At 41.5% G+C, this 22,144-nt stretch overlaps 1 protein-coding gene across 1 annotated transcript; it reads left to right on the forward strand.

Moving 5' to 3' along the window:
- Window positions 1–1,359: 1,359 nt before the first annotated feature.
- fzd1 (frizzled class receptor 1) lies at window positions 1,360–7,862 on the forward strand. Its single transcript, XM_078253610.1, has one exon. The coding sequence runs from the start codon at window positions 1,705–1,707 to the stop codon at window positions 3,364–3,366; it is 1,662 nt and encodes a 553-aa protein (XP_078109736.1). The 5' UTR covers window positions 1,360–1,704; the 3' UTR covers window positions 3,367–7,862.
- The last annotated feature ends 14,282 nt before the right edge of the window (window positions 7,863–22,144 follow it).

The following is a 22,144-nucleotide window of genomic DNA, read 5'->3' on the forward strand; positions in this document are numbered from 1 at the left end:
ATCATTAACACATACTTTAGGCAACTCCAGCCAACACCTTGTAAACTTCATCTCTGCCATCATAACGGTCTACTGTCACTGTCTAATGTTTTCTTCTGGTAACCAGAAATGTCCAAACATCCTTACGCCAATGCGTGCATAGAGCTGTGAAGTTTGCCGGTGTTCGCGCAAGCGTAGAACTGATCAGGCAGTGTCGTAAAACACGTCGAGTTTCTGCGCATGCGCTGAATTATGCGCATGCGCAGAACGGATTTTACAGGCGGTACGGATCGGGTACTGACAGTCTCTTTTCTCTTTCTCCAAAATGAAGCTGCAGTCAAGTGCGGTCGGAAATGTCAAGATCTATAAACGATCTGACGGAAAACAGTCATTGTGAAATTTAAAGTCTACTTGTGCTATAGTAGAAAATAAAATAAAAAATAAAGACGTAATTTGTGAAGAAAAGGCACAAAATGTTGCATAGATAGGCCTAATCACCAGAATGCAGGAAATGAAGTGTTTGACGCTCAAAATTGTATACCCTCTGGTTATATTGTGTCCACCCCCAATGTTGAAACAAAACCTACATGCCCTTGCATTCAGCATTCTTCATGTCAATAAATTTGCAGAGATGAACTTAAATAGACCTCTGCAATCTAGGCAAACATGAGGGAAAACGCCCCCCCATATGTTGGTGAGAGAGAGAGAGAGAGAGAGAGAGAGAGAGAGAGAGAGAGAGAGAGAGATCTGTAAAGCTAGTCAAAGTAAAACAGATGTAAACAGGAAGTATTTCAGTGCAGCTGGAGTTTATCTGACGGGATATAACCCATACACCATACCAATAGTGTGATACTGACAAAGCTAATCATTGACAAGTAGATATCTTTTCAATGTAATTTTCTTTTCTTCTTTCTTCTCTTCTTTCTTTTTGACATCTATAGGTAGGTAGGCTACAATGTATTTTAGTGAAGGCATGTTTAGTGGCAAAAATTTAAATTTGATGACTCATTTAAACACTAATATTGCTAACTAATGTTTTTTTCTAGCCTATAAAAAACACACATAAACTATTGATAACTCTTTTCTTTGCCTGCTTTTAAACAGAACAAAATATTTGTCAAAGACGTCCTTGTCAAAAAGGCAGCATACAAATGATTAAAACACTAACAACATAAACAGGCGTTCACAACAGAGCTACAACAGAGCATTAATTATATTCAATCAACATGCATATAGCCACGAACTATTTGAAACATATTTCAAACTTATTTAGTATAATGCTGCATATTAGGGGCTTTTATTTTGATGGTTGTGACCGGAAGCGCTATTGGTATACGGTGCTGTATTTCACTTTCGTGGGAATGAGAGAGTGAGAGAGAGCAGAACAGGTTGGAACAGCAGACTGGCTGTGTCGGGCAGACTGAACACTAGGTCAGACGCTTTCCTGGAGGAGTAACGTTACGCTTTCATCTTTTTGCGGATTTTAACTGGAGAAGTCGAGTTTTTCATACAAAATCTGTGGATTTGTTTTGTTCCATGTTTGTATCACCTCGGCTCGATGTGAAGCCGGGGAAAAGGAAGAGTGAAACCCCGCTGGAAGAAGCTGCTTTTACCTCGCTAAGAAACGCCAACAAAGAGCATTCAAGGAAGTAACGTTAGCCTGGCGAGGGAACGCAAGTAAGTTAGCAACAAATACAAAGTACCGCGGCGGATACATTCTTCACCATGGCTTACAACAGACTTCTTCGCGCCGTTTTGACTTTATTGTTTTTTATGCTGTTTCTAAACGTGGGGATCTTTCGAGTCAATGGGCAATACGGCGGCGGTGACCGAGGAATGTCTATACCGGAGCACGGATTTTGCCAGCCCATTTCCATCCCGCTGTGTACGGACATCGCGTACAACGAGACCATCATGCCCAACCTGCTCGGTCACACCAACCAGGAGGACGCCGGGCTGGAGGTGCACCAGTTCTACCCGCTGGTTAAAGTCCAGTGCTCTCCGGATTTAAAGTTCTTCCTCTGCTCCATGTATGCGCCCGTGTGCACGGTGCTCGAGCAGGCGCTGCCTCCGTGCCGCTCTCTGTGCGAGCGCGCGCGCCAGGGCTGCGAGGCGCTAATGAACAAGTTCGGCTTCCAGTGGCCCGACAGCCTCGCGTGCGAGACCTTCCCGGTACACGGCGCGGGAGAGCTGTGTGTCGGGCAAAACATGACGGACCGCCCCGAGCCGGACGGCCCCGCGCTGTACCCCACCGAGCGCCCGCATCCTGGCCCCGCGAACGGTCAGTTCAGCTGCCCGGCCTCGCTCAGGGTACCTCCCTACCTGAACTACCGCTTCCTCGGGCAGGAGAACTGCGGCGCTCCCTGCGAGCCAAAGAGATCTCACGGGATGATGTACTTCAGCGAGGAGGAGCTGAAATTCGCCCGGATATGGATCGGCATCTGGTCAGTGCTGTGTTGTGCTTCCACCCTGTTCACAGTGCTGACCTATCTGGTGGACATGAAGCGCTTCAGCTACCCGGAGCGGCCCATTGTCTTCCTCTCTGGCTGCTACACCATGGTGTCCATCGCCTACATCGCTGGCTTTCTGCTGGAGGACAAGGTGGTTTGCAACGACAGGTTCGACAATGACATAAGGACTGTGGTGCAGGGCACGAAAAAGGAGGGCTGCACCATCCTCTTCATGATGCTCTACTTCTTCAGCATGGCCAGCTCACTGTGGTGGGTCATCCTGGCTCTCACCTGGTTCCTGGCAGCGGGGATGAAATGGGGCCACGAGGCCATCGAGGCTAACTCTCAGTACTTCCACTTGGCCGCCTGGGCCGTGCCCGCCATCAAGACCATCACCATCCTAGCCGTTGGCCAGGTGGACGGAGACGTGTTGAGCGGGGTCTGCTTCGTTGGCATCAACAGCGTGGACGCCCTGCGGGGCTTCGTCCTGGCGCCGCTGTTCGTCTACCTGTTCATCGGAACCTCCTTCCTTTTGGCAGGCTTTGTGTCCCTATTTCGCATCCGGACCATCATGAAGCACGACGGCACCAAGACGGAGAAGCTGGAGAAGCTGATGGTGCGGATCGGGATCTTCAGCGTGCTGTACACGGTGCCGGCCACCATCGTCATCGCCTGCTACTTCTACGAGCAGGCGTTCCGAGAGCAGTGGGAGAGGACGTGGGTTAGCCAGACGTGCAAGACGTATGCCGTGCCCTGTCCCGTCCAGAACCACCCCAACATGAGTCCCGACTTCACCGTCTTCATGATCAAGTACCTGATGACGCTGATTGTGGGCATCACGTCCGGCTTCTGGATCTGGTCTGGGAAGACGCTGAACTCGTGGAGGAGGTTTTACACGAGACTGGCCCACAGTAAACAAGGGGAGACCACGGTGTGATGGGGTCTCCCGCCCCCCCCCCTCCCTCCCTCGGCCCTCACCTCACACAGACTGCTTACTGACAAACTGAATGATAAACTACGGAAGAGGATTAGGGCCACATGTGAGAAAATGCAATTCTGACCTGTTATTTAGAATTCTTTTTTTGTTTTGTTTTTTGAAGTTAAAAAAAAAAAGTATTGTGTCAGAATTCTGACTTTTGTTTGTTTTCAAAGTAAAAAAAAAAGAAAAAAAAAAAAGTCTGAATTCTGACTTTAATCTCAGAAAAGTCAAAATTCTGACCTTTTTTACTGAAAACAAACCAAGTCAGAATTCCCACTTTTCTTAGTTTTCTGAGTTTTTTTGGTTTGTTTTTTTAGGGAAAAAAAAAAAAAATCTGAATTCCGACTTCTTTCTCAGTATTTTTTTTTAGATTAAACTCAGAACTCAAATACATTTCTTCACATGTGGCCCTAATGCTCGTCCGTAACAATCCACTTCATTATTTTCTTTTGATTTTTTTTTTTTTTCCTCAGACTTAGAGTCTGTATGCTTGTTTTTTTTAATGTACATATACATTTGTGAGATTTTTGTAAGTATATATTTGTATTTAAAGATTTAAAAACTTCTTTTTCTTATTTTAAAAAAAAAAAAACACTTTTTTTTTCCCATACTTTGGACACCATGGAGTTGTACTTAACAAAGAGCCAGCTGAGCGTCATTGATGCCGAGGTCCCATGACCTGACTTGCTGTGGACACCACTGGGAGTACCCCATCCCCCTCTCCCTCCCTCCCTCCCCTCATGACTACTGTGGCTCTATTCTAAGCAGAGTCCATTGAAACCCAAGTGCTTCCTCGTGGCTCCCAGTCGTAAGGGTTGTGCAGGATGTTAAAAAAAGACTTAACGCATCCGGTTGACGGAGAGCTGTGACACTGTTCACTGACTTTGAAAAGTAAAGGCGAGGACTGGCCGTCCACCTCCAGGTGTAATGTCAGTCTTTCTAGCTTGAGCACTTGGGGTTGGAAGTTATTATGCACATTATGCAGTGTTGCAGCGGTTGCCTGGGTCTGAAGGGGAAATGTCAGCGGTCCAGAACCGCTGCACACAAGGCCGTAACTTTGGGTTCAACATTGGGGGGGGATGAGATCAACAAAAGCATCTAAAGAATTGTTGAAAAAAAACACTTGAAAAAGCGAACAAAATGTCAAAAGGGGCTAAATGACGGAAATGGCGCCAAAAACTCAAGAGGCGTCAACAACTTTTTATGGTTTTCTTCCTTTGTAAGGTTTTTGTCTAGTGATGGTAAGATGAAGCTTCGTGAACCACTGTCTTTATTTTCTGAGCTCACTAGATGGCGCTCTCTGTTCAACAAAGGGTTGAAAACACACTGAATTGCCATTCCTTTAACCTTTTTCTTTGAACAGAGAGCGTCATCTAGTGAGCTCAGAAAATAAAGACAGTGGTTCTCCAAGCTTCTTTTAGACCATCACTGTTTTTAGTGATTCGCTTTTTCCACATTTTTGTAGCTTTTTTCAACCGCAAAAATGTCAGAAAAAGCGACGAAAACATTGAAAACGCGACAAAAACTTTGAAAAAAAAGCCCAGTGTTGATTATTTGGGGGTTGTAACCCCCCCCATAAATGACGCCTATGGGTGCACAGGTTGTGAATGTGAGCCATTGTGACAGATGCCTGGGGTCTGTAGCACGGCCCTGACAGTCAGATCATTCCTTTCCAAAAATACAGCACACACTACGATGCCAGGTTAAAGGACCATACCAGTGTTTCGACATGTTTTTAGTTCCGGAAAATGTGTAGAAGTGTATTTTACAATAGTACCTTCTCTCAGGCGATACTTTAATTTAGAGATGCTAAACTTAATTGCCAACTTTTTTTTAATAATCTCAATCGGTTTGAGTCAAATTCTGACGTCAGAATGTGAATATGTTCTAGTTTCTTGTCTCCTCTGTGACAGTAAACTGAATAGTTGTGAAAAACAAGACATTTGAGGACGTCATTTTGGGCTTTGGGAAACTTTACCTTTTTTAAGGTATTTGCATATAACTCATCCCTGTGTGTTTCATATCAAAATTGTTCAGAACAAACTCCGCTTTCCGTACAGTGACACCCCGATTATTTTTTTATTTTATTTTTTTTCTTCCCTAGAGCAATGTGCAAAGAGATAATTTGGCCCTAAAGCTGAAATGTTAAAAGTGCTCATATTATGCTCATTTTCAGGTTCATAATTGTATTTAGAGGTTATATCAGAATAGGTTTACATGGTTTAATTTAAAGAAAAAAACATATTTTTTGTGTTGTACTGCACATTGCTGCAGCTCCTCTTTTCACCCTGTGTGTTGAGCTCTCTGTTTTAGCTACAGAGTGAGACATCTCACTTCTGTTCCATCTTTGTTGGGAGTCGCACATGCGCAGTAAGGACTACTAGCCAGTCAGAAGCAGAGCATGAGGGAGTGCCATGCTAGCAGCTAGCCGAGCATTATATATCTGAAGTAAAGGCTGGACTACAACAGAGCTGTTTGGAGCAGTTTGTGAACAGTGTTTTCTGTTGGAGATGGTAAGTCCCTTTGGGGGGGACTTTGGGCTTTTTCACTTTATAAACCTATAACATGCACAAAAAAGATATATAACACAATAAAGGAAAGGGGAAAAGCCAAAAAGCATAATATGAGCACTTCAATGTTCGCTTTTTGAAATTCCTTAAAATCTCTTAAGAAAACACACCTTAACTTCTGACGTGTTGTACGAATTGTTTCGGTGCTCAAAATGAGTTCAATAAAGTCTTAGGTTACAAATAGTTAATAAATGTCTGAAATGAAATTTTGTATAACCGCCTTTTAGGTAGGAGTCAAAACGTCTTTAGTCCTCCGAGTTAAACATGCACAAACACTGGTGTGTTCCTTCTAACAGTGGTTGGAAACGGCCTTAAAATGGGCTGTACGTGTGTTCAGTGAGCTTTTGAATACAAAATCTGCCTGCAGTGGCATTTTGAGTTGTTGCATACACAGCTGGGAGACATACAAATCGAGCATAAGGCCTCTGTTGAGTGTTGAAGCACATTTAAGAACCGTAAAGCATTTTTCTGCCTACAGTGCTATGTCAAATCATTGGTCACCCTTTTGGACTTCACCCAATAATCCTAACTGTTTCTGTTCCACCAAAGCAATAAGAACATTTGAATTTAACTTTCCATGCATTCACTTCGACTAAATGGACACCGTGTGAAAGTAGGTACACCCTTTGTGTCATCAGAGTAGAGCAAATACCATTAGTTGAGTAATGGATAATATGTTTGAAAGAAAACCAATCAGAAACTTCATTCACTATTGATTAATTGTTTCAGTAATTCAGCATTTTGGTCTTTTTTTTCTGACATTTTTAAGAAAAACAAGTAATTGGTTAATTGGGCAAATAATCTGCACGTTAATGGGTAATGGAAATAATTGCTAGTGTGAGATTAATAGTGTCAATGAGAACGGTTTGCTCCAATCTTCACATCTTATGCTGCTCGGATCTTATGTCTTAACTGCAGGTTTGGAATATAATTGAGAACTGTGATGCTAAAAGGTGATCAGATACTGAACCGCAAATGCACCCGCGTGTGTTTCTGTATTAAATTCATCTTTGTATGAAAGCCTGACGGCAGAAGGGATGTACGTTTGCATATGTTTGTTCGAAAAAACTCAATTTTATCATTCTTGTAACTTTATTAGAGTCCTCGCCGTTTCCTGTGGAACACATCAAAAGCTTAACCATGGCACTGTGAATATGGTTCTATCTACAGATAGAGGGGGGGGGGGGGTTGTTTGTCATGCACATATCTAGGGCTGGGCAATATAGAGAAAATATCAGAATATTTTTGACCAAACATATCGATGCTGATATTGTAGGGTTGACTATTGGTGCTTTTACAGAATATTAACACACGTTTTGATACCTGTTTGATAATCATCAGTAATGTGAATATACTAAGTGGGTAACTTTACTGTAATGCAGCCTTTAAAACCAGGAAAAGACAGCACTTGTCATATCACAATGTTACGACATCCAAAATGCAAGACAATATCTAGCCTCATATATTGATGTCGATATAATATCGATATATTGCCCAGCCCTACACATATCATAAATGTTTGTAACAAAACACATTTTTGATTCATTTGTACCGACACATTTGTATGACATTGAATATGTCAGTTATTGTTGAGAGGAGACTTGGGTTGATGTGCAGGGTAATGTGATCCTGGGAAACCTAGCGGCTCACACACACACACACACACATACACATCGGGACTTGTGTTCCTGTCAAATGCTCTTCCACACGGTGCTTCCGGTTCCTAATAATTCTTTTATTGTGTTGACAGCTGTACAATACTCCCAGCTTTGAAGTCGTTTGCTTTTGCATTTGCTATGAAGAGAACCTTTTATATTTATAGAAAACAGTCTTATATATACACTACCTTGATTGCTTCATGAGAATAAAAACATTGCAACTGTCGAGCCGTTGTAAAATGTCTTTTTTCCCCTTAAATTGGTATAGGAAGAGAAATCTGCTCGTTGCAGAGATGTTCAACAGGGGGTCCGTGAACCCACAGGGGGTCGTCAGAGTTAGTGCAAGAGGGCCGCTATGAATCCAACATATTAATAGCAAAGATCAATTGGACATTCATACATTGAAGATAAGCTTACTATAGGTAAGGTAGCCACTACGGTAGCCATACAGTTAAGCTTAAGAATTTACATTACATGTCATTTAGCTGACGCTTTTATCCAAATGCGACTTACAATTGCTATAAATATCAGAGGTCGCACGCCTCTGGAGCAACTATGGGTCAAGTGTCTTGCTCAGGGACACATTGGTTGATGTATCACAGTGGGAATTGAACCCATTTACTGTGCTTTCCACATGTATGTGTAACGTTAAAACACGATGCATAAATAATATCCATTTATTTTCATCCATTCGGCCCAGTTTAAAATGCAACTCAATTGTATACAGTATATGTAGTAGGGGTTGCCTACTCGGTCTCTCTTTCAGCTAAGGGGTCCCTGGCCCAAATAACACTGAAGCCCCTCTCCTGCATTAAAGAACACGTTCAGATTTCTTCAAGTCTATCTTAATACTCACATGCCATATGTGTTCTGAAAAAGTTAGCGGCCTTTGAAAAATCACTCTTCCTGTCCAGACTGGCTTTGAAGTGCTCCCATCTTAGATTCCAAGTGCTAGGGGACAGAAGCCACAGTCCTCGTTCTGTGTATTCAGCCGAAGCTAACGGCAGTTGGCCCAATGAAGTGGCTACTTTATGGTACTATGGTCTTTTTAATACAAAATGTTGGTGTTTTAGGGCTGGGCGATATGGAGAAAATCTGATATCACGATACTCTTGACCAAATACACGGATGTCGATATTGCGACGATATCGTAGTGTTGACTATTGGTGCTTTCACAAAATATTTACACAATGAGATTTTAGATAAATAATCATCAGTAATGTGGTAAACAGTTTCAAGTAAAATTATATAGAAAAAATAAAAAAAACAATTCCAGCTATATACTGACTATGTTTACATGCATGCTCAAAAAAAATAGTGTGGTGTTAAAACAAATCTGCAGTTCTTCAAATGATATTCCCTCAAAATGTTTCACAACAGATTTTCTGAGAAAATGGAGTTAGTATGTGCTTGTTATTATAAATTCAGACGTCATTTTGAAAGTTGTATATCACGATATTAACCCATATACTTAAGTGCCAGCAATCTTCTCTGCAGGGAGAAGCCTTCCAACCCTATTCATTTATTTATTTTTTACTATTTTTTTTCAAACACTTAAAAACATAGAAAATGAATATGTGTCAGTCAGTGTATTGGAAACACTGATAGTGCGTCGTTACTTTCCACCATTGTCTAGCAGTTTGTGCTCCCAGTATTTGTGCTAAGCTAGGCTAAAAACATCCCAGAGCTGCAGTATCTTTGCATCGGGTGCACAGAGATGAAAGTGGTGTGACTCTGGGAATGAGACAGCAAATGTCATTCGTAATAGGAAAATCACCCTGAATCATAATGCGACAAATTGCAAGAGACGAAAAAGAAGCAATAGTAGCTTTTCTTATTTGACCTTATCAGTGGGCTCTGAATCAAACTCACTTCTAACTCATTTCCTGCATCTCTGGAATGCAGCGTAATCCCTACGTGACCTTGTATGTGTTTGCACTAATAACTTCAGCTCTTGGAAAAACTTTTGCCCCGGGTGTGGCCGCTGTGTTGGGTCAGCTGTTCCAGGCTCCTCACACCATGCTGCTTCCTCTCTTTAACAATTCGCCAGCTTTTAAATCCAGCTCCACACGGCCCTTTGACTTCTGACAAAGACTGTTGTATGGATATGACAACTGTGAACTGCCTTCTTTGTTAGAACCTGGAACAGATTTTTGACGCGGTAATGCTGTGTGTTTCTCATAGGGAGTCAGTTAGGGTGTTTTCACATGTAGTCCCCCTAATGTTGTCCTCGGGTCCCGTTTTCAAAGTTTTTTTTGCATCAAAAAATATGGGACGTCGAAATAAGTGCCAAAAATGTAAAAAAAAAACAATAACAACAAAACGTTGAGAAAAGTAACAAAAACGATGAAAAAATACGTCACAAACACTGGAAGAAAACGTCAAAAACTTCAGACAAAGCGTCATAAATGTTGCATAAAGCACCCAAAACATTCAAAAATTACAAAAACATCGGAAAAAAGCAACAAAACATAAAAGAAGCGATAAAAATGTTGAAAAAAATGACCAAAACGAAATAAAAACGTAAAAGGAAAACATGTTTTTTCATGGTTGACGGGAAGACAACACAAGGGATAAATGAACCAAACTCTCCTCCTCTTAAAGTGGACCAAAAAGTGAACCAACAGGAAAGGGACTCAGTTCTTTTTGTGTTCACGTGTTCAGTTTACTTGAAAGAGGACTCAGTTCTCTCAGTTCTTTCTGATGGGGCCTCTGGGCTAAAATACATTACAATACAAGGGCAAAGTGAACCTGAAGCCCTAGGCGGACTGGCAATCTGGCAGTTCTGGCGAATGCCAGACGGGCCGATGCACTCTTGGGCCGATTCGGGCCAGTGGAAAAAAGAAAATAATGCGGCAACACTGGCGTATCACACTAGTTTGACAAAATTATGCAAGACTGTACAACTGCATCCTGGAGCCTCCCGTCTGGTGCCGTCAGGCTTCTACTTTTCAAAATAAAAGCTTGAGTCTGGTCCACTATGACTTCGTACTTTGGTGTTTTGGGTGTTTAAGTATGTCGTAATATGTTTTAAATATGCAAGCTTTTCCATTCTATTCTAAGATGGTGCCATGGTAGTTTATTTGAAGGTGTTATGAATTGCTTCAGTGTGAGTATTATTTCATTATGAAAGCTTGTAAGTGCACCTCATGCTGCTGGTGCCATGGTTTATGCTATTATAAAGCAAATAATGTCCCCTTCTGAAATTACGGCGGTAGGGACGGAATTGCCAGGTTTGTCCCAGTCCGCCCGTGCCTGAAGCGTGCTGTGTTTACAATGCACAGATGAAGAACTCGGACCCCCTCCCGAAGAGGATCAGGCATCGAGAACCGTTTCCAACTTGGAATCGTTTCAAAAATTACGATTCCAATGGAATTGTTTTATTATTGGAATCTTTTGGAAAATGTGGTTTAGAATCCGATCCTCGCTTCCAAATTTAACACAAGTAACTAACTAAGTTTTGGTTTCCGTAGCGACCGCCGTACTTCCAGCTCGAAAACCTACTTTGCCGAACTCCTCCTAGACCGTGCGACCGATATGCACGAAACTTGGCAGGTAGCATCTCCAGACCAAAAAAAGTTATCCAAAGAATTTTTATAGGATAAAAATTGTGCATATTATGCACAAACAAATTTGTGTAGCTAAGTATGAAAACACCAACTTTGCCATATCTCGACCAAAATAAATGCTATCAACGCAAAACTTAAGATTCTTGTTTGCCATGACCCTCTGGAGGTGCCCCACACATTTTACAAAAATTGACCACTAGGGAGCGCTACAAGTACATAAAGTACATGAATGGGTCATACGTTTTTTTTGTATGCGTTGTTGCAGCCATGGAGCACAGTAAGCGGCGCGCTAAAGTCTGGCTTTATTTTACGTTGAAACGATTCCCAACCCTAGTCCCGAGTGGGTCTGAGTACAGTTCCTTCCAGAGGGATCTGAGCCCCTTTGGAGAGTTCACATATGGTGGGAGAAAAACGCTGGACGGAGTCAGCAAATATAATGCAGATCTTTTCCATAGGCTTGTGTTCATCATAACAATGTGTAAGTGAAGCTGGGGCTGGGTCAGGGCCTCACAGCTTCAATACTCCCATCTGGTTCCACTGTATGATCTGTATATATGAACATAGAGTATATTGTTTTACACATGTCATGCTTTTGGGGGCAGCTAAAGGTTAAATCAGGCAGCAGCAGTGTTCTGGCTCCAAACATTTCTCCAACAGAAGCTTTTACTGTAGACCTGTTTTTCCCTTTTGATACTCCAACAATAGAATAGAATAAAATAGATCTTTATTGTCATTGTTTTCAACAACGAAGTATAGTTTAGCAGCTCTGACACTGACAGACAAATAAATATAAAATTGAAATAGTAAAATAGAAAATATAGTTTTATATAGTATAGTTTTAAAAGTTTTTCTTTCACCCAAAAGTCTAGCAAAGTTAGCGTTAGTTAACGTACTCACACTTTGGCTAGTTAGCCGACGTTAACTTACCAGAATTGTTTTCAATGTTAGCGTTAAAGCTACAGTGCGTAGTTTCTGTCTCCCCCATGAGGAATTCTAAGTAATGACAACAAAACTGTCGCCGCGTCCACATGATACAAGCCTTCCGTGATCGCGCAACACCCACACCCCTCAACCACGCAGTTACTAGTAGCCAAGGAGGACACGGAAAATTAAAAAAACATGATGGACTCTTCAGAAGAGCTCATTATCTTCACTCGAGTTTCTGCGCGTGAACATAGTCATACTGAGAAGTGAAGCTGATAGTCTTAACTAGCTTTGTAGCAACTCATTTGGCAATTGCTTGAATGTAACGGACGTTCATTAATATCAAAAAGTTACGCACTGAGGCTTTAAACTAATAAAGAAAACGCTACTCACAATCAGAAACGTCACACTCCACTTCTTTGTGTTGGTCGTCCATCTTGCGGTATAAATTGTCAATATAGTATATGTATATATATATATATATGGGGGAAATGCATGGATGTATTAAAAGAACATGCAGTGTTGTAACTTAATGTAGTACAAATACTTTGTTACTCTACTTAATTTGAATTTTCTGAATTTGAATTTTCACGTATCTGTATTACTTTTTTATTTATATTTCCGGAAACTTTCACTTTTACTCCACTACTTTTCCTAAATTAAATGTATACTTTTACTCCGATACATTTCTCTCTAAGCGTCTTCGTTACTCGTTTCTAAAAAAAAATTTGCACATTGGAGTGAAAGATTCTTCCTCACAAAAAACTAAAAATCTGTCTCTGTTTTTCCCTGTGTTGATGTCAGACTTTGAATTAGATGTTTTAAGAAGGTGTGGAAACCCTGAATATTATGCTTTACTATCAGGAAGCCACAACGAGGTTCATAATCAAAGTTTTTCTTTACTTTTGCTTTTACTTCTAATAATTAAGTACATTTAATGTCAGAAAAATGACTTTTGATACACATCAGATACTTTTGGTCAAGTAATAATTGAAAAAGTGACTTTAACTTCTACCAAAGTCATTTTCTGGTAAAATACTTGTACTTTTACTCAAGTTTTGCTTTCAAGTATTAGACACAAGACTGGCAGTCGTCCACTTCAGTCGTTTACGCAGTCGCGAAAAGCTAGAGACCTAGAAATGCGGTCCTAGGATTGCAGTCCTGAAAGTGCAGCCTCCGGTACTGCAGCTTTATGCTACCCCCGACTACTTCAACTGGCTCCCTGGGATATTAGAACCTACATCATAATCATAGTTACATGAGATGAATCAGTTGTCCCACAGGACATTTGAGACATTCTTTAGCACAACAAATTAGATTTGATCCTCATAACAAGTCGCTATGTTGTTCTGTACCAAGATAACGGTTCGCTACATAGCTGAGAGAATCTACGGGACACACATGATCAGTATTACAGAGGGACAGAGTCACAGAGGGAATACGGTGGAGAATCAACATTATATCATATTTTTTCCCTTAATTAGAAATGAGGGAAACTATTTTGGTGCAAAAAAAAAAGAACAAGACAGCAGAAATATAATTTGGGTCATGGGTTTTGGTCCAGGTCTCAAATTTGGCATTAGCAGTCGGTCTGCGGGTTAAAGTGGTTGGGCTCTCAGCTTTAGGCCAGGGCAGATGTTGCCAGTGGTGGAATGTTACTAAGTACATTTACATTACAAAGTATTGTACCTAAGTCCAAATGTTGAGGTACTTGTACTTTACGTGAGTCTTTTCTTTTCATGCCACTTTCTACTTCTACTCCGCTACATTTCAGAGAGAAATATTGTACTTTTTACTCCACTACATTCATCTGTTACAGCTTTAGTTACTAGTTACTTTACACATTAAGATTTCTGCACACAAAACACAGCTTGGTCTGGTGATAGCCAAACTATAACGGCCTACAGGTCCAGCTGAAATGATTAGACCATTAAACACACAACAGTTTGGATCCTTTACACTTTCTAAAATGGGAGGAGAGTTCTTTACCTTTAATACTTTTACTACATCTTCCTGATGATACTTACAGACTTTGACTTAAGTAACATTTTCAATGCAGCACTTTTACTAGTAACAGAGTATTTTTACAGTGTGGTATTAGTATTTTTACTTTAGTAAAGGATTTGAAAACTTCTTCCAGCGCTGGATGTTGCTCCCTGGGTCACATGGCCCCCGGCTGACTGGAGGCGTGCCAGCTGCTGCTGTTATTGCTCCAGGCCTTTCCAGACCTGCCTGTTGTCCTCAGACTACTCCGATGAGCATCACCTTAGGGTGCACTTTATGAAGAATGCTTAACTAATTGGCTGCATCACCGTCCAGATTAAAGCTACATAAGATGTTGTAGTACCAGTTTTGCGAGTTTACCCTCCCCTAGGCCAACTCCCAGCGAGATGTGAACTACTGCTGCCACGACTTTCTGTCTTTACCCGGACCAAATGCATGCTCTAAGAGGGAATTGTTGGGTCTCTGTATATTCTAGAGTGTGGTCTAGACCTACTTTATCTGTAAAGTGTCTTGAGATAACTCCTATTCCTATCCCATAATTTGACACCATAAATTAAAATGAATTGAATCACCTCAGTCACGAGACACGCTTAATGCTTTCCCAGGAGTAGGGCTGGGCATAGGCGTCATTTCAAAATATTTATCTTTAGTTTTCTGTACTGTTTGATTTTGCCTTACATTTGCACTATTTACAATGTATTACTGTATTGTACATATTACTTATAATTTTTAATTGTATATATTACTCATCTTTCTTTATCTTATTTGTACATATTACTTATCTTTTTTTATTATTATTTTTTAGATATTACTTATCTTTTTTTATCTTTATTTGTAGATATTTCTCATCTTTTATATTATACTTGTTGTACCTGTCCTTATTGCACCGTGGGTCGGAGAGAAACGCATATTCAATTGCTCTGTATGTCTGGCACTTGTTGCAGAATTGACAATAAAGTTGACTTGACTTTGCTGTTTATAGTTACATATTTCCTTTGTAATTGTTTTGTGGCTGTGGTGGCAGAGGGTAATATCTGGTATTCTTTCCACTTAGTTTTGGTTGTAGTTCCGGTGTTTCTTGATCATAATTAAAGGGCTGCTTCTAAAGCATTGGATATACTTGAACGCGAAACTGTAGCGCAGGCCGCCGTAGATGACACGCACGCTATGAGCATGCACGGAGACGTTTATGCTCAACGCATTGTTCGTTGCAGTATTCTCCCAAACACCAGAGGGCGTACAAGCAAAATAATCTGTAAACAAGCAAAAAAATAGTGGAGAAGAAGAAACCGTAAGTAAAGGAAAGCAGGCTGCCTGACAACAGTAGTAAACACACCCATGTTAAAACCAATGGAGTAAGCGTCTCTCCACAACACGTACCTCCTACGGCGCCATTTTGATGCTAACAAGAACTTACCTGCCGTTAGCATTCCATTGACTGCCATTCATTTTGACGTAACTTTGACAGCGAATGACTTTACATCTGAAGCGTTTAAAGACTCTATTTGTCCATTGTTTATTTCTAAAGAAACACGACAACGTATAAAAGGCTCCATTACCTTGTACCTCACGTTATGGCTCTGTAGCAGACGTTTTTATAAAAATAGGCGAGACTTACTGTCGCATAGTAGAGAAATAACCGTATAGTCAGGAGAAGCTCGCAGGCAATTTCGACTTACATTAGCTGTTTAAGTTTAATTACTAATGTTAACTAGCATTTTAGTTAGCAATAATTTGCCTGTGCCCATGTTATCTCCTTACATATAGCTACGCTCTCCGTCTCTGCAAGACTGGGAATGATTGAGATTTCTCTTGGCACAGCTATGAGAAGACTTCCAACTTTCAGACAGGTTGCTCACGTCACATCTACGTCTTCAAGCTCAGTTGGAGGCTGCTCAGTAACGCTCAGCCATCACCGGAAAAGTGACTTCACTGGTCTCCGTCCAGAGCAACGGGATCTGTTGGTCCATGCCTTTAACTGTCTATGGTTAAAACACCAATGTACCGCCAAACATTACATTTATCTACTCTAATCATTAACGTGACTGTTGTTTATCTCCAAATCAAAATGAATGTCTGCCTGTAACACTGTTAAGAACTCTTTGAATGAAGTTGTTTTTTAGCTTTGACAAAACATGTTTTACCACACTCTCCAGCAAAATGTTTCTGCTTCTCCCAGTGTGGTGTCTCTCTCTGACCACATGTTTAAGGCTGTTTGACTCCCTGTGGTCTGTACATGGAGAATCATACAGATGTTTCACCCTGTGGTCTGTACATGGAGAATCATACAGATGTTTGTAGAGGCGAGCCTGCTCTTCCCAGCCGACCGTGTTAAACTGAAAACTGAATTTTATAGTACACTATATAGTGAATGAAATTAACCGCGGAGAATTCGAACACCACTACAAAATGGCAAACACACTATATAGTTCACTATTTCCATGACAGGGAACACAGCTCTAGCTTAAGCACTCGGCCTTATACTTGTTTGTATTAATGTTTTGTTTTGTACAATGTTCAATTTCTCATGTGACCTTTGTGGTGTGGTGATCATTTTCTTACTGTGGTGGTCCATCGCTTGAAGGAATGTAGAGGAAACACCGTAGTGTTGGCTGTCTCAATGTGTGTGTGTGTGTGTGTGTGTGTGTGTGTGTGTGTGTGTGTGTGTGTGTGTGTGTGTGTGTGTGTGTGTGTATGCCAGTTCACCTTATTTGGTGTGGACAATGTATGGCACTAAATGTTTCCAGTAAAGCATAATGATTAAGGGGGGGCTCACACAAAGAGCAGCCTAGGGGTCCCTGACCACCTTCATCTGCCCGGCCGATACCAATACCGTGACTTGTAATGGCTTATATAAAAACACACCCTAAGGAAATACAAAAAGTAAAATATGGACATACAAAATCAGTAATATATTTTAATGTTTCATATAAGTGTAGGAGAGTGTAGAATTATGTTTAAGAATAAAAAAGAGAATACAATGCAGAGAAACAGAATGTATTGCCATATTTACAGTATAAACAACTGGCTCTAAGAGTGAGCTTTTTTTCTTCTTCTCCAAATCAAATGTTTTAGACAGCAGGACATTTAAGGTCTATTTTTATACATACTTCACAAAATGTGATAGAAATCTGACCCCGGGATGTTTTATACAAAGGAAGATGTTAATTCCTATTCTGCACTTATTTAAATAGTGTCACTGGATGTTGGTATGGTGTATGGAAATAGAGAAAACAAACGTCAGTTTGAAAGGTGGTAAAATATTTTAAAAAGTGTCATATCCTTTGGAAAATGGTCAACAATGCTTTTTCACTATATGAACACACTAGGGCTGCACAATAGATCTTTTTGTTTATATTCATTGTGATATCAACTGGCGCAATAAACACATCGTGAAAGGCTATTCTATTTGTTCAATAGAAGAATGTTGTAAATTATTTCCTTTCATTTGTTTTAAATTTAACAAGCAGTTTGTTGCATTTTAGCAGAATACTGAAGGCAGCAAAACTGAGTACAATTTAATATCAGTTTATTTATCGTAAGTGATATCGTTATCGCGATATTCAACAAAGTTATCGCATATTTTCCTCATATTGTGCAGCCCTACACTGTTAGGCTATGTTCACACTTGGCGTCTTTTTTGACAAGAAAGACTATGGCACTTTTGTAGTTTCAAAAAGCAGTAGAGAGCGTCTTTTGTTGCTATAACAACAGCTACTGCTACAGTATTCGAGAGCGCTATGTGGAGCGGTGCTAACGTTAGATAAAACAAAGTGGTGGAGCAAGCTAGAGAAAGAACAGAGAGAGAGAGAGAGAGAGAGAGAGAGAGAGAGAGAGAGAGAGAGCGGTGCTAACGTTAGATAAAACAAAGTGGTGGAGCTAGCTAGAGAAAGAACAGAGACAGAGAGAGAGTGGTGCTAACGTTAGATAAAACAAAGAGGTGGAGCGAGCTAGAGAAAGAACAGAGAGAGAGAGAGGTGCTAACGTTAGATAAAACAAAGTCATGGAGCGAGCTACAGAAAGAACAGAGAGAGAGAGAGGTGTTAACGTTAGATAAAACAAAGTGGTGGAGCTAGCTAGAGAAAGAACAGAAAGAGAGCGGTGCTAACGTTAGATAAAAGAAAGAGGTGGAGCTAGCTAGAGAAAGAACAGAGACAGAGAGAGAGCGGTGCTAACGTTAGATAAAACAAAGAGGTGGAGCGAGCTAGACAAAGAACAGAGAGAGAGAGAGGTGCTAACGTTAGATAAAACAAAGAGAGTTCCCTGTACAGGGAGTACCTGGTCATACCATATAACTCGCTGTGCTCTGACAAAAAAAATTCTTGCTGTTATGGAAACGACAGGTCTGGTTACTCCGCTTATCATTGGTCGGCTGTCAAAAAAGTACTTGACATAGGGCGGGGGTTTTTTTTCAGAAAATTTGAACTTTTTCTAACTTCAAAAAGACGCTCTGAGCTGCAGAAAAAAAGTTGGCGGTAGCATTTAAAAAAGTCTGCGGTAGCGTTTAAAAAGTGCTCACGATTTCTTTGAAAACACGGTTTACTCCACAGGGTTATAATGTAAAACAGACGCTGGCAGCTTAAAAAAAAAGACACCAAGTGTGAACATAGCCTTAGAAAAGTCTGAAGAAATTCAGGCTAATATGCTGTGTTAATATGAAGGAATTTTCTGTAACGATTCTTCACAGGTGTTTTTCCATATTTAGATTTTTTGGATTAGCAGAAATGTCCGTTTAAAGGTACAGAGGACGTACTGTAAATCTACAGAATTTTTCGTTTTTGGATTAACAGGAATGTCTGTAAACAAAAAAAAAAAGGTACTGGTAATTTTCGGCCAGGACATTATCCGTTTTTCACACAGTGTAGTCCACACATCATATTTGCATGTGAAACTGAATATGTGAACACAATGTGTGTCCTCTTGGCACACATTGTGGAATGTGCTATAAATAAGAACGTCATTACAGTGGACCTCCACTGTTCTTCCTTCACAGAGATTTCAGTTTCACTGCTCATTGTTGAGTTCCCCGTGCCTCCAGGTCAGCAGAGTGTTTCTGCAGCTCTCCTCTTGCAGCAGCAGCACCTCGCCAAATGAGCTGGCACCACACTGTGCACTCCCCCTGCCTGTCTCCACCTGTGGATGACTGATGTGTTGTTTTATGTACTTCGTAGACTGTCTCTCACTCACACACCCACGTATGTCACTGCTGATGCCTCTCAGATCACTGCCTTACACTTGTTCCCTTTTTTAATCTATTTTCCTTCAGCTGTTGGTTCCCATGCACTGAAATTTGCATTACTATTTAAATAAGGTCTGCAAAATCCCTAAACCTATAGGCTCATAGGCGTAATTGACGAATTGATTTAATAATCAAATCTGGGTGGCTCTTTTTGATGCTTTTTTCAACGTTTTTTTTGCTTTTTTCAAGTTTTTTCTGGACAATTTTTTCTACGTGTTTGTCACCTTTTCTGAGGTTTTTTTGTCTGCTTTTTTTTTTATGTCAGATGCTTTGAGTCTTTTGCTTTTTTGAAATACATGCAAACATGTCTCGGGACCTCCCTAGATAGTTGGAGATCTCAACCCCCCCTACTGTTGAACACAAAGTTACACCCTTGTATAGGCTATATGGCCTTCTTATGTGCTAATGCCAGGGTGGAGAATACAACACAGCGAGAGCAGAGCGAGGCTCTCCGTTTCCCCCCGAAGGAGTTGTTGTCAATTCTTCAGCACAAATCATAATGACGGTTTATGATAGTGTGTGACGTGTTATCAGAGATCGCACTGTTAAAGCTGTTCTCTTGAGAGGCAGAGAGGGAGCAGTTTCAATCACAGGGGGCTGTATCTGGGGAGATGGAGGGGGAGGGGGGTTGCATGATTATCTTTCACAGTTCCCACCCATATCTCCACTCACTGCATCTGCCCAATTTTCTCTCTCTCTCTCTCTCTCAGTTGCTTTCCCTCTTCTGCAGTCTACATGAAACCACTGAGACAAATCCACAGTTCATGAAAATGAATGCTGTGATGCTGTCAAGACAGAAGCTACTACACAGCTTCAGATCCAAGACACTTCTCACTGTCGCAGATTTGCTATCCCTGTAGGTGAAATACGACCCCACGCAGACAAAATGGGATTCTAATTCGACTACATGTGTCTTAAGACAAGAAGGTACACAAGGGGATGTATGCTATATCCTGCAGGACGTGGTTAGCATTAACTTTGTCCAAAGGGAATAAAATATGCCCACCAACTCCTCTAAAGCTCACTAACTGACACATTCAGTGTGTTTCCATGCACAGCAGTAACCAGGGTATGGTCTTATACCAATTCTCCCCGTATAAATGAGCGGGGAAGAATGGGGAGAATGACAGGAGTAACTCTACCTCCGGTACAGTAGGTGGCACTCTGCCAACACACGACTGGCTTTTTCATTCAGTTGACCTATGTCAAAACTACACACACCGCAGTGACACCGATCACTAAATTAGTACAATGTAACAACCTAATGTTTCATTAACACACTCTTGTCACAGCGTAGGAAAGCACAGTTCTCTCCCCGGATAACTTGTTGGCCTCATTATATCTAACCTGTGTCGGGGGGAATTAGCAATTAGCTAACTAACGTTAGCCAGCGGCCGCAGCGAGGGCTGCTCTGTCCCGCCACTTTTTTGTCGAGACGCGGCGTTGACATAGCCTGGTCCTACCAGACTCTGGTACATTACATTTGTAGAGAGAGTCTGGCCTCTCTCCATTGACAAGTGTTAATTTCTTTGAAGGCCGGTACTCTGTTGAAGTTTAAAACTATTGGATCTGCCCAGAGCCACTCTGGTAGCCTGGCTCCGCCCTCCTACGTACTGTCTGGTAGGACCAGTCTAACAAGAGGGGAGACGACAACAACTATCGGCTTAACATCGCTAGCGTTAGCCTTAGCTAACTCCTTCACCACTAACAGAGCGAGCTCGAAAATGAAACGTTTCCCGAACCCCGTGGGGAGGAGGGCCACAACATCATGGCCACCAACAAAACTCAGCAAAGACTGTTCTTGCTCAGGCTTTAAATTCTGGATATTCGGCAGCGTTGCCACAACAGATCGCATCTTGCTCCGCCGCCATTACGGAACTCGCGGAAGGTTACCGAACCTCAGCGTCATCATTCTCAGCCACTCCCTGTTCGCTGATTGGACCTGTTCAAATTTGATCGGAGAAAACCCAAGACTACACCGCAAACCCAGACGGCGTACTGAAGGAAAATGAAAATTGAGCGGAAGTACGTAGGAGGGCGGAGCCAGGCTAGCGTTGACAGCCCCAGAGATGGACTGTTACAACCTCAGACTCGAGACTGGTGGACTCAAATGCACGACTCTTAAATCAGTGGAAAGTTTTAACAAAAGTTTACTTGGCAAAAAGGTTCAACAAAAAGCGCTCACTAGGAGGATCAGTCAATATACAAAAGTAATAAACAAAAACCTGGAAACATGAAGGTATGGCTAGAAATCTTGACGACACTTTCACATGGAACGAACAAGACAAACTGGCACAAGACAAAGGGAGACAAGGAACATTTATACATGAGGTAGGGGAAAACAGGTGAAAACAATCAGGGGCGGGGAGACAATCACACTGGCGGGAAAAATCACACAAAGGGAGGAAGTCAGGGTCTGAAATGAGAGGGAAAGTGAATACAAAATAAAACAGGAAGTGCACAACAAGACAAGACATGAGTGACTACACTTAACAAACTTGACGAGACATAACATGGACAATCTGTTTAGCAAATCTCCCGGTGTCCGCTGCTGCCTCGGCGGGGAGTAAAACAGATGGACCCCAGGCTTTTTGCTGCCAATGGCCCGCCGCTGTTCTGACAACGCTGTTTTGTTGTAAGGTATCATAGCAACGACTACGACTCAAAGCGCTGACGGATTATTTCCGGTTCAAAAACCACTCCAGGGGAGTGGGGAGGGGCAGTTGGAGCATGCGCAGAAACGGATCGTACTCCGTTTAAGATGTATACATG

The sequence above is a fragment of the Sander vitreus genome, chromosome 6 (genome assembly GCF_031162955.1).
Source record: "Sander vitreus isolate 19-12246 chromosome 6, sanVit1, whole genome shotgun sequence".
Lineage (NCBI taxonomy): Eukaryota > Metazoa > Chordata > Actinopteri > Perciformes > Percidae > Sander > Sander vitreus.